We start from the raw sequence: 14139 nt of genomic DNA on the forward strand, positions 1-14139 counted from the left end.
TAAGTCTATGTAATGTCCCCAAAAGTGATGGAAACACAACTTTGTGTGTGTGAGACAGAGTGTGTGTGTGTGTTGGGGGAGGCTGTTGTTTCCGCAGGCTCTGTTTGCTGACTCTGACAAAACCGAGTCCCAGAGTGTGTCAGAGAGAGAGAGAGGCTGCAGACACGGCTCAGAGCAGGAGCTGCTGGAGCCTGGGGGTTAGCCTGTGGAAAGATACTGTATGTGCTCGTACACACACACACACACACACACACACACACATTCCACTGCCATCAGCTTTCAAGTTTTCAGGACAGAACAGCCAGACTGCCAATTTATACATCCACATCTCTGCCAATAAGATTTTGACACACAGAGTTATTTTAATGCTGAAGTGTTGCAGAGAGATGGAGCGATTCAAATACAGCGCGTGTCTGTACGAGCGCTTTAGCGTTTCTCAGCTCATCATTCTTATGGCCTGCATGCGAAAAGTTATTAAATTTGTGCTTAAAAATGTGCAGAGATATCCGATCTGTCATCGCTGACACAGATACTAGCCTCTGAATAGAAGTTTGATGGAGACATTTATTCAGTGGGCTGCTTTATGACAGAAAAATGTGTTTCTAAATAGTCAAGCTGATAAGAGTGCTGCATCATGCCCATTCGTCAGCCCCTTTGGGTCATATCGAACCTGTGTGCTGTCAGGGTTCTACCTCGACCGGCTGAAAAGAAGGTGCATGGATACACACACACACACACAGCAAACTAAGCGCTGAACCAAAGGCAATGTGAGATAATGAGGCAGGATGTGTTCCAGTTGCTCCAAAAAGCAGAACAATCCTTAGTGTTCCTGTACTATCCTCTGGTCTCTTTCAAGGGTGTTTTTGTTATCCTGCTGAATAATCGATGAACCACAGACAGAGAGAGGGAGAGACAGTCCTTTGGTGATTGGGCTGTGTTGCAGCACTCAGGAGTTTTCTCAATACTCCTCCCAACCAAAACTCCCCTGTTTTATCTGAAAGAAAAAGGCCTGAAAAAGAAGGTTTAGTCTCCCTCAAAGTACTGTAATACTAAGGATTTTTCACCCCCCACAACTGTCTCAACTATCCCCACTGCTGGAGAAGGCCTTCCATTTGTACTGTCCTGACAGATGATACCACGGTTTGTTTTTTGAACTGTGGATTTGGGTAATAACTACACTGTAGATTTAGCTTGCCTTTAATCTCAGTGCACCTACTGATGCTTTGTACTGCTGGAGGAACTGCTTTATTGTCCTCAGTTTCATTTTGACCCGCTGCATAATCCATAGTCTGCTGTAGGTTTCTGGGGAAACATTAAAAGACATGGTGTTGCATCAGTTACTGTGATATTGAGCTGAAGTTAAACACGGGGAGGGTGCTGCTGAAGTGATGATACCATGGCCTCTTGTGTTGTACTGCAGTTAAAATAGCTGTACTGAATAATGTGTACAGTGTTATTGCATTTACAACCCTCCTGGCAAGACTGTTAATTCTCTTTAAATGAAAACACACATTACACATACACACACACAGCAGATGGGTGAAGTATGGTGTCCTTTTTTAGGCTATTATGATCGACTGCAAATTGGGATATCAGGGTTTGGGATGAGTCATAGGCTTGAAGGTCACCACACATACATGCATCAGTTTGAGGTGATACATCTGCACAGTGATTCAATAACTGACCTAAAATTTCATTATTTTTTAAAATTCTATCCTCATTTACAATTTGATGCCAGCAGCCATTTCAAAAGGTGGGAACAGGCTCATGTTTAGGACTTTGTTTCATCACCTCTTCTTTTAACAGCGTTTGGGAGCTGAAGAGAGTGACTGCTGTCAGTGGAATGAGTTCAAATTCTTGCTTGATGTTTGATTTCAGCTGCTCAACAGTTTGGGTTCGTTTCTGTTCTGGTTTATATGCAGTTTCCTCTTTGCGTGGTAGAGTTTCAGCTTCATTTGTGGATGCAGTGATGAACTGTGTTCACAGACGAAGGTCCACCACAGAATCCTGTCTGTTTTCAGTGCAGTGCTGTCTGAGGGCCTGAAGTATGATGTACTGTAGACAATGAAATCCCCAAATTCTTTGCAATTCTACATTGAGACACATTATTCTTAAATTGCTGCACTGTTTGTCAGCTCAGTCTGTCACAGAGTGTTGAACCCCTCCCCATCTTCACTGCAGACAGACTCAGCCTCTCTGGGAGGCTCTTTTTATACCCAATAATGTTACTCACCTGCTGCCAGTTCACCTAATTAACTGTGAGTTGTTCCACCAGCTGTTTGCTCTTAGCTTTTCACAGCTTTTCCAGTCTTTTGTTGTCACTGTCCCAACTTTTTCCATTCTAAATGAGGACATGATTTTCAAAAATAAATGAAATTTCAACACTTTCAACATTTGATATGTTACCTTTGTGTTATTTTCAGTCAAATATGGGGTTTCAGAGTTTTGCAAATCATCACATTCTGTTTCTATTGACGTTTTACACAGCGTCCCAACTTTTTTAGAAACAGGGATGTAAAATATCACATTAAATTTCACTCTTATTATGCAAAAACACAAGTGATCTTAATCCAAACAAATGTTTTTATTTGTGTGAAGTCCATAATATCAGTAGAAAATGAACATCAATCTAACATCTTTTCAATATATAGTAGGGATGAAATAATAGAAACTACATCAGAGATATTACATGATAAGGAGAATTTAGTACCACAACAACAGATGCAGAAAATAAAAATATGTCAGTCAGAACACAATCACTGTCAGCTGTATTCTTGTTTGTGTCTCTGACGAACACCCTCCAAAAGGAAAGTGACGTAACATCCTATCAGATGTTGAAATCAATGCAAACAATAGACTCAAACAGCTAGGATCTACTCTGAACCTCCTGAGTTCTCTCAAACACCGTCTTTACATCATAAGAAATTCTAACGTCTTAGGTTTGCAGGTAATAAAAATGAAGGATTTTGACTAAAATCTCTCCAAAATACCACTTAAATATGGTCCCTGATTTGTCAGCAACAGTGATGGGATGAAAACTCAAAGTGAAGTTTCTGAGTTTGAGTCCAGGCCAAGTTGAAACTTCTGTGTTTCACCTTCTACATCTGTAGTGACATCAATGCCCACTACAGGAGTATCACCCTCTGAAGTACCAAAGGTAGATGTAATCACCCTTTGCTCAAGCACAGAGATCTTTACAGATCTTTCTGTTTCCTGCATTGATCAGTCCAACAACCAGGTCATGTAACTTGAAGCCTGGCTGAGTCACATTCAACCACTCACCTACAATCTTTTTAACTGCTGAAAGCCTACAACACAGCTTTTGACCCCTAAATTCATATCCTGCAAAATAATGGGACATCACTGATCCGACAGCGATATTGACTAGCTGCTAGCTCGTAGATCGAAATGGACGACTTGCTGGCAAAAACGGCCAATGGTGAATACCAAATTGTGGACAATGCATCGTCAATGGCCAGTTCGTATGTTAGGGAGAAATGTGGTGTGATCAGAGACTGTGAGAATACGTTGTGAGTGGCTTTGCTGCTTGTGTAAGTTGTCAGAAAGTATTAGCTTTTGATAGCTGCAAGCAAGACACTGTCCCTGAGGAAACACCTCAAAACCTGCAGGAGTACCGGTGCTGTTCCAAGTGACTGATACTTTTCCAAACACACGACTCTAAAACATGAGGACAAAGAGGTCAGAGCCCACTCAGCAGTAAAATCTGTGTGCCAGGACATCAGATCATTTGAAAGTGCATGTTGATGGATTCAGTGAACTGGCACAGATCTTGATTGACATCTGTGCCCGAGCTGGCCATGTGGACGCTCACCAGCTTCTGCCTGATTCCACAAGTGTAGACCCACAAGCACAGACCGACAAAATATGCAGAGGACGTTCGACAAAAACATCATTCCAGAGCTGCGAATGCAGCTGACTGATAGCAACGAGGCGGTTACTTTGGATATGTGGGCAGATGATTGCCACAAAATCGATTATCTTTGTGTCATTTTGCATTACATGGACAAGTGGGAGCGGACTGAGCATCTGAATGGGACAGTGCATTATGCAAAACAGCAGATAACTTCAGATCAGCCATCGTGGAATCACTACATGAATGCAATCCTGATGCGTTCTTCTCCAAACTGGTGTGCGTGACCACAGACGTGCAGACCTTCAGCTTAGCTTCTGAACAGATTGCTGCATGTCATGCTTGGAAATCTTACTTTAGATGATGTCTTTGGTGAGGAAATATCTGCTCTTATAAGTTGCTTCTGACTTACTTTAAGCAGACAGACCTGCAGATTGTCAGAAAAAAATGCTGAAAGCATCCGTGGATCGAACTCACGACACACAATGCTGGACTCTATCAGCAGCCAGTGCGAGTGCATCCACGCTCTCTTAGAAGAAGAGACTCTGAGTCACATTTTGTATTTCTACTTTTTTGTTTGCCTTTCCTCTTAAAATAGCTTTAATCTTACATTTCATTTTACTATTTAAGAAAAAAAAAAGTGGCAACCTACATTGAATTCAAGACACTCAAGGAGGATCCTTTGGGAGTGTTGCGTTGGTGGAAGAAGGACGCTAAAATGTTTCCCAACCTGGCAATGACTGTGTGGAATGTGCTCGCCATCCTGGCACCGAGCGCAGCCAGTGAAAAAGACTTTTCCTTGGATGGATTTGTGAAAATAAAGCACTTTAATATGAGTGAGTGTATCGCCTGTGCGTTTGGGTGTTGGGTTGGATTGTGGCAGAGCGGAGTGGGTCCAGATTTGACTCAGATAATTGCGAGCAAAGGGTCAGCGCTGGTACTGAGCTCTACAGGTGCAGGTTTTTAAAGCTGGACCAAAGCAGAACTCTGCACTGCACAGTGCGACGGTTCAGAGCATGCAGATCCAATGTTGGACACATACCATCTGTCTTCTTGAAAGAGTGTCTAATCATGTGATGGATGAATAAAATTGAGACAATTCAGTAAGAAAATGTACAGAGTCTTCAAGATGATGAAGATGTTTTCTTAATTTGCCAGTGTTTTCTTAAGCTGCAGTGCACTGAGCTCTCAGGGCCACCATACAAATGGTCGCCACCCAATCAAATATGGAGTTAATGTACTGACAGGGAGTATTTTTGTCCAGCCTGCAGCACCCATCGGTCAGGCCTACCATGATTCACCCTGACACACTGCACCACCAGCCTTGGTGCCAAGAAGACTGCACCACCACAGCATGGCAACAACCAGCTCATGGATCTGTCACCTTCCTCCTCCTCCTCCTCCTCCTCCTCCTCCTCCTCTCCCCTCCCTCACTTCTATTGGGATTCACTGATAAGATGGAAGAGCCGTTTAAAGCTGGCATTAAATTCTCCCCCTCAGATCTCAGATCAGCACTCTGTATTGGCAAAGGTATCAGACTCCATGATGGGAGGAAAAGTCTTAACATTTCGAAGCTCGTGGTGACTGATGTTGCTCTTTCTTATCATTCCTGTATTTTACTCAAGATGGCAATCTCTGTGCATGCAACTGTTCAGACACGTCGTCACAATATGATTAACACAAAACTATCGTAAAAGGATAAACTCAACATCACTGAAACTCCTCTCTCCCATACCTTCCCTCTGGCAGCTTTCAGTGAGCCTGCAGGAAATTTCAGTTTCAGTTCAGTTTCTGGAAAAAAAAAACAAAAACCAAAAAAAACACATAATTTTTTTGCAAACTGAGCCAGCACTCACCTTTAGTCCCTCATGTTAAGGACCACAAACCAGGCCAGAAATCTTGGTGTAGTCATGGACTGGGTCTTTAAACATCAGCCTATTATCACCTTGGGAATATGCTGAGAATTAAAGGACTCAGCAGGATTTCTCAGCAGGATTGAGAGAAACTTGCTCATGTGTTTATCCTCAGTGGGCCTGACTAATGCTGTCTTTACAGCTCTCTTTAAAAAGTCAATCAGACAGCTGCAGCTGATTAAGAGCTGCTGCTGGAGTCCTCACTAAGACCAGGAGAGTGGATCACATCAGTCCACTTCTCACGTCTTTACACTGTGGTTTTAAAATCCTGCTGTCTGAGTGGTTTAGAGATAAAATCCCTTTCTTATCTGCTGCTCCGTTATGAACCATCCAGACCTCTAAGACGGTCTGGGACAGGGACTGCTCATTGTCCCCAGACTCCAAACAAAAGATGAAGAAGCAGCATTTAGCTTCTATGCACCACATATCTGGAACAAACTCCCAGAAAATGTTAGGTCAGATCACCACTGCCTTTCATTAAACTGAATTTGGGGACACACATTTATATCTTCTGCTGCACTCTAACTGTTCTTCATGAGACGTGCTTTTGGACATCCTTCCTCATCTTTTAGAACATCTCACGCCTGCATAGATAGGAAGGTAAAGCAGTTCTCTTGATCTCTTTTCAAAGCACTTTCACTCAGTGCCATCAGACACACTGTCACTTTCATCCTGAACCTGATTAATGAAAAGTCCATAACACCCAATCAAAGAGTCATTCAACCAGCCTTGAACCAAACAGCCTCATTAATCCTAATGACGCACCTAAATTCAACTAATTAAATCAAGTGGGTGATAATCGCTCTGTAACTTCCTCACTGAACCAGCAATCTCAAAATGTTTCGTTTTCTCAAAATGCAATTACATGTTAATGCTAATTTGTTTGCCTGCATTTAAATACAAGCTAATGAATGAATAACATAATGCGCATGAAGAACTATCTTGTGCGCACACACGGTCATAGCAGAGCTTTACATGTGGACATGTTCTACAGTGTAATGTAGGATTTCTGTGGGTAAGATGTGTCTCCACTGTAATGATTTCACTCCACTCTGTGCTCTCCGCAGCTCAGCAATCAAAGACTGTTTTTACAGACGCCAAGGAACAGAAGAAGGTTCATTTCATTTTTATTGAAAGAAACTATTTTTACCTTCAGCAGTGAGCAGAGGTGATGTGCTCACCTCCGTCCATCCCTCTGTTCTTCAGTCCCTCTGTCCATCCGTCCATGTCTGTCTGTGTTTTGCAGTGTTTGTGTGTCTGTGGCCAACATATCTCAAAATATACCAACTGGACCGACATGAAGTTCAATGCACACATTTATGCTCCCAGGAGAAAGAACTCAGTGACTTCACATTAGCACTTAACTTTGCGTGTCTGCTGACACAGAAGTCGTCAGAGCACAATATTCAAGGACTGAAAACTTTCCCTTTTGTTTGACAGTTAAATACGCTGATGTGAAAATCTTTATATTGGATAAATTCTTGCGAGTCAGTCTTGTGAAAAGGAATGTGCACGCACAATAGCAGGAGGGACTCAGCAGGAAAAACTCTGATTAAGTTCACAGATTGCGTGAGAATAAAACACAATGTGTTATTTCTTAAAGGCCTTGAAAACCTATTTTCTCAACCAGTTTCTTACTTTCTTATTTCACATGAAATATTTCTGTAATTTCCGTTGGCTTGTTTGCTGTTTTTTTTTTTTTTTTTTTTTTTTTTTTGAGCTTTAGACATGGCGCTTCTGTGGTCAAACCACACCCACACAGGCTGACTTACTTATGGCTGTTATTTTCCTCACAGGTTGTTACTAATTGAGTCATGAATATTTAATGTTCTAAAGAAATAGATTTGAAACCAAACTTTAAGGCACTTTCAGAATCATGTATCCTCACGTTTCCATCCTCTACCCTCGACCCTCTACACTCTAGCTGCACACAGCTTATATAAATCTCAAACTCTTGCATCGCCCTGACTGTCAGTGTACTTATCATGATTTTAAGTGACATGGCTGAACTGCTCTACACCTTAAGATGCTTATTCAGAGCAGTTCAGAAAAAAGGACAGCGGGTGGACTGCCTGCCTCATCAGCGGCAATTGTTGCGTACAAATGCACAAATCTGAGCGGTGTTTCTCTGTAAATATCACCCTGGACCTTAGAGAGACAAAAACCTCTCAACTCACAGGAGTAATAAAGACAGACACGGTGCGAATAGGGTTTATTACTTTTAATCAATTCAGCTAGCTACAAAATGTCCACCACTTCACACACTGACAGGATACAGAGAGGGAGTCTTTAATATTACATGCGTTGAGGACATCAATCTCACGGTTTAACCTATTGTGTCATTCAGGTTTAGGTATTTAATCACCGTACTCTAACTACTCGACATTTTGGCGATTTGGTGTGCATAGCTCTAAAGTACAGAAGCAACAAAAAACCCTTTTGTATGTATTTTTTTTTTGTTTGTTTCAGAGTATAGTTATTGTTATTCAATATTATCATTATTTTTACCAATAACAAACCACACGGGGAGAATAAACTTACAGATACAGTCTTCTTATAAAAGTAAGGTCTCTCAGAAATATGCGTCTTTGCTTTACATTGCAAACATTTATTTTTTTTTTTCAGAGCATCCAAAACCTATGTTACAGTACACAACCAGTCCTCATCTTTCAGCACATAATCAACATCTTCATCATTGAACTGCATAATCATTTAGAAAACAGGTCATTTTTTGCAATACAACCCCAAGTCCTCATATTTTTTTCATCTTTATCTCACTTTTTTGATCCCTTTTGCATTATTTTACAACGAGATGGTCACCGTTGGTAAATATATCGAGACAAAAAGAGTGGCACTATTGCAAACTTGCAGGAGTATGGAACGATCAACTGTGTCCTAATACTGAGCATGCGTTTTGTCAATTTGCTACTGCCATGTTATCATTTTTTATATATATTTTTCAGACAGGTTTTATTTATAAGACTAAAATCTACCATTTGTCATGCAGAGAACGCACAATTCACATCACTTGGAATGCAATGTCTAATACAGCTACAGAGAGTCTAGTTGCACATTGTCTAAACAGTAACTCAGTATGATTGCGATGAAGGAAAATGTACCAACAACTGCCTTTTGATTGTAAGTGCTCTTTGCTATCCCATTCATCTGTACCGTCGCTCAGTAAATCTTTACTCCCTTTTGTCGAGACAACACCAAAATAAGGAGCATGACAGTAGCTTAAATGGAATGACACAGTTTTACTAAGACGATACTGAGATACTGAAAAGGAAAAAAAGAATAAAAACAAACAGCTTGTAGAGCATTCCTATTATATACTTGTCATCCAGAGCAGTGTACTTTATATATGTATATATGTATATATATATGTATATATACACACATATATACACACACACATATATATTATGATATATAATAATATATGATATATATTTTTTGTTTGATAAAGAGAATAAAAACTTCACAGGTGAGCTAGAGAGCCATCCATTCAGCACTATATACAACCTTTGGAAAGAATGATATACGGAGTATAAGAAATCATCTTTTTACGAGGACAATCATCTTGAAAAAGCTCGACAGACGACACACAGAACAACATTTACAATGGGGAGGGGAGGTGATATGTGCATGTGTGCAAACCTAGAAGGTCAATACCATGATGAAAGCATGTCAGCGCCTGTCGACGTGTGGGGCGGAGCGCCCACGCTCTGGGTTCAGGGCGTTTAGCCACTGCCCAGCATCTTTGTGGCGCGCTGGTTGGCCTCGTCAATCCTGGTCTTGTTAGAATCAGCCTTGGTGGAGGAAAAGGGGAGGAAGAAGAAAAGGGAAATCACTTTGCTTGTATTGTTCTTGTGATGTACCATGTAGCCCTTGTAAGATTGTACAGGGCTGTAGCTACCATTGAGGACGCTGACTCACCGTACAGAACATGATATACAATATATATAATTCAACTTCAAGGCCACTAAGTAAATAAAGGATTCATCTATTCATTATTTCTCTACAGAAGTATGCAATATGCATACTACAGCCTTTAGACCTTCATGTTGGGAAATACATTTTACAGATGATAGAACTGAATAAATAACAAGTTCAAAAAATTTGATTTGAGTCTTTGATTTTTGGTGACTGGTCAAACTGTCTAGGGGGGAGACCCACCACAAAGTCAAATATACACAATTACTGTAGATGAAAGAATAAAAAGTCAAAACGCACGGTCACAGAAAAGAATGGTGAAAGAACGAATGGCCCCTCAGGACAGAGGTCTCAGTGCTCAAGGGTGCACTCTGACTCCTACCAGGGATTATTGTTGAAATGATGAACTAAAAATCCTGCAATTCTAGGACCACCTCTGAAGATCTCTACTACTTATGACTAGCAAAACACCTTTTGTGTTTTGAAATTAACTGGATCATCACAAGTAAGTAAGTTTCCAGGGAAATATCGAGGTCCTTGACTTGATTTTTACAGGTAAAATATTTAAAATCCCATACAAAGCCAAGGTTGGTTTACAGAAATATAATGTATAATATATTGTACATTGTATAATGTACAATAAATAAATATTAAAAAGGATAAAATGCTATGAAATCTAGATCTTGGCGTGACTCGTACCTTCTCCATAATCCTGTCGATCTGGCGGTTCTGGGTGTCGATCTCGTTGCCCATGTCCAGGGCCATGTGGCGCAGGTTACCGATGATGCCACCCACCTGCTCCAGGTTCTCGTCCATCTCATTTTCCCTGGCATCGTCTGTTACCCTAAACACACACACACATACAATGGAAGATTTTGATACTGTGACGTCAGGACACACACAACACATATTGCCACGTTGACCAGGTTCAGGAAGGCCCTGAAGACTCTCTTGTCCATATTTCACCTCCGTATCCTTAATTTGCATTTAAAACAGTGAAGGACCATTGAGAGCTTGCTCTACATATCCAATACAAACAAACCACACAGCTTATCCAAGTTGGTCAAAAGAGTCCTAAATTGCACAAAGGGACCAGCCCATTTCATTTTGCAAGTTTTGACAAATTGTTCCATTTTTGTGTCTCAGTCTCTGTATTAATATGTTAATTTTCAAGGACCAAATAATCTTGGGACTCAGGAAGTGTGCCAAGAAGTTCTTTATAGACAAACAGAATGCAGTGCCTCTGACTGCTAAAGACTGCCATTCAGCTTTCTCATACAGCAAACATCAATTTGTTCTAAAATCAGCTGTCCACGCACCGATGTGCTGTTTCTAACCTACTCACCTAGGTCATTTATAGAAATTGTATAAAAGTGGTCCTAGAGTAGAACCCTGTGGCACACCTTTGTTAACGCTCATAAAGCTGAACTGACAGCCTTCAGTCACAATACCACTGACATCATTTCTAAACCAATAACACCACTTTTCATCAAATCCAACAGAATCCAGGCATTTCAAAAGAATCTGATCAACTGTACTGAAAGCCTTAGGTAAATAAAAAAAAAAAAAGGGCGACACAATCCTGACTGTTATCTAATGCATTAGCAATGTCATTACCTCGTCTACAACTGGATTGATAAGATTTTAAAATGGTGTGTCGAGATATAAATGTACTCACTTAATCATTTAACAGTTGCATCAAATATATATTTGTTAAAAATGTCAAGGATAACACAAAGTTTGAATATAGCTTATTTCCACACACAGATTTAACACAGATCATGGCTTTACTTTTGATTTGATGGTGGTTTGAAGTGGCAAACTAAATAACAACCATGGTCAATGAACTCTGACACATTTTTAAAAAATCTAATAATGGCAACTGTGCCAAGTTACTGATATTACTCTGGCCACTGGTGCCACCGTGGTGCATGTTATGCTTTATTTGGGAGTACAGTCATTAATATGCTCATGTTGCTAATGCTGGCTGTCTGCATGCTGTGTGTGTGATGTGCAGCCTTATTACATTTTATTGGTTTTGAGTGGTAAGAGGAGTGGCTGTCAGGCATCCACATTCTGCTTAGCTGCACACACAGCTTGTGTGATGATGAGATTTGTAAGGAGGATTTGCATTTAATAAAAAATTGGCTGTCTGTTTTGATGATAAGTCTCAACCCGTCCGTGCTGTTTGCTCGTTTCTTTGGCTCTAACACTACCTACATCCGGTGCAAATATAAAAAAATATTTATGGTGGAGGGGCCATCGTGCATTTTATTTTCCCCCAGGCTCAAGGAAATATATTTGTTGCTCTGAGGACAGCAGCTTATACTTATCTCTACACAAGTCAAATGATGGTTAGCTGAACTGAATGTTTACTCTCCACAACAACAACAACGAATACCAGTGTCACGATTCTTAACATCACCATCAAACTGGTTTTCTAACTTGCCAGCAACTAATTTTGTATGGTAGCCTGTCGGAAATGTCCATCAAGCATTCACTAGTCTGACAGTGTTAGGACCGAATCAGTGGATTGTTTACTTGTTTCCAGTGTTTATGCTAAGCAAAGCTAACCTTCTCCTGGCTGTGGTGTCATGTTCAACATACAGATGTGAGAGTGGAATCTTCTATAACTCTCAGCAAGAAAGCAAAAGTACATTTTTCAGAATGTCTTAACTGTAACTTCTCTGTACTTCGCTGCCTCTGTCTTTTTCCTTAGTGTGGACCCTTTCATGGTTCTCTCTTATCCATCCATTCTTATCCTCAACCTTAGAACCTCAAGCTCCTCTCTTACCTGCGGATGAAGCCTCCACTGATGGCCATCTGTTCACGCTCGTCCACCACGCGGGCGGGCTGGCTAGCCACCACCCCATCCTGGTTGTTCCCCCAGGCCTTGCTGGCTCCGCTCTTCATCCTGGCCGCCGACAGCGAAGGGGAGGACGAGGAGGGACAGTTACTCAACAGTTTGACCGATACACCATTTACCTCAACCAGGCTGGCTCCCCACTAATCAAATCTACAAAAGACAGCCTTTGATTTGAGGCACTGCAGCATATATATACATATATGTATATGTATATATATGTAACGTATCAGTAGGTAGTGTGATCAGCTGACACAAAGGTGTTATTTGGTTTCATGCATCCAGCACATAAATATATGGTGGGGACTACACTAAGTCAAGCAAAGCATAGCAGGCATGGACTGTTGGGTTTTGTAGGTACAGGCTCATTCTGTTGTTAGACAATAGTAATGTGTGTGATGTTATATCTTGTAGGTATATAACATACTGTTCAGAACCAGGGACAAGTCACATCTATCTGTTTTGTATAACCTAGGCATGCATTTTAACAGCTTCAACATGTGAGACGACTCGGTTTGTGACAATATCCCTTCCCATTCCCCTTTTTTTCCTTTAAACCATCCTCCTGACACTTCTGTGTTGCTGCAATGATAAAACCCCACCCAACACCCACAGTTAAATGTCCCAGTGTGACAGAGAACACAGAAGAGACGAGCTTTTGCCAGACACACAACACAGAGTGTACAGGACTGTCACATCGTTAGGAGGGACGACAATTAACGTGTAGAACAAACTGCCAAACAACAAAAGGAAACAAAACAAGAAACTGGAGGGAGTCAACAGAGAAAAACACCATAGTCAACTACTCCCAGACCCACTGTGACACCCACACCTCTACCCCCACCCTCCCTTTGTGTTTTTTAAATGTCAACGCTTTTCTTTCAGGTTGAGAGTGGCCAAGCTGGGAGTTCAGGCCGCGGTGAGGCAGAGGAGAGAAGAGCATGATAAGGATTTTGACACTAACACATCCCTTGGATTCATCTCCATCTGCTTCTGTCTCGAGCGTAGAAAGCGGATGACAAATACAGCTGTGCTAACACCATTTGCAATCACAGCTCGGCTGCACGGCTTTGTAAATGTCACCTCACTCTGCCTGTCAGACTTCACACCGTCAGATTCAGCATCTGATTTGGCACAAAGGAGTTGGGGATAGAGGGGAAGGTAACAGAGGTCCATCTTTGTTGTCATTAGTTACTGTTATTGTATATTTAAGGCACTTTTGATGGCAGGACAAAAAAATGCTTTTCACCTCTCAAGCACTTTAACTTTGATATTCCCCAGAAATGCATCTCATACCCAATTCTTATTTTTTTCTCCATCCATTCAACAATATTCTAGTGTTTCTCTGCTTGTATTGTAGCCTCAGTTGCTGAGTTTTGTATAACCTTGGAGTGCTGTGTGGATGTATTCTAGCTGCATCAGAGTTGGTGATGGCTCAGCCTCCTACACTGCTTTTATTAATAGAAATGGACTGAGGCAAGGCTTCGCTTAGCTCCCTGTCCCTGCTGACACACACCAGTGTGGTAAACACACACGCTACCCTTGTCTGAGTCCTT

General features: G+C 41.2%; 1 protein-coding gene across 2 annotated transcripts in view; it reads right to left on the reverse strand.

Moving 5' to 3' along the window:
- Window positions 1-7990: 7990 nt before the first annotated feature.
- Window positions 7991-14139, reverse strand: part of snap25a (synaptosome associated protein 25a) — a 34003-nt gene continuing 27854 nt past the window's right edge. For both annotated transcript variants that reach the window (XM_076757087.1, XM_076757088.1), the window contains exons 6-8: window positions 12515-12634; window positions 10420-10564; window positions 7991-9596 (exon numbers count right to left, since the gene is read on the reverse strand). In XM_076757087.1, the coding sequence (XP_076613202.1) occupies window positions 9528-9596; window positions 10420-10564; window positions 12515-12634 (334 nt within the window). In that variant the 3' untranslated portion in view covers window positions 7991-9527. The remainder of the gene's footprint in view (window positions 9597-10419; window positions 10565-12514; window positions 12635-14139) is intronic.

This window comes from Chaetodon auriga, chromosome 18, assembly GCF_051107435.1.
Source record: "Chaetodon auriga isolate fChaAug3 chromosome 18, fChaAug3.hap1, whole genome shotgun sequence".
NCBI classification, from domain to species: Eukaryota; Metazoa; Chordata; class Actinopteri; order Chaetodontiformes; family Chaetodontidae; genus Chaetodon; species Chaetodon auriga.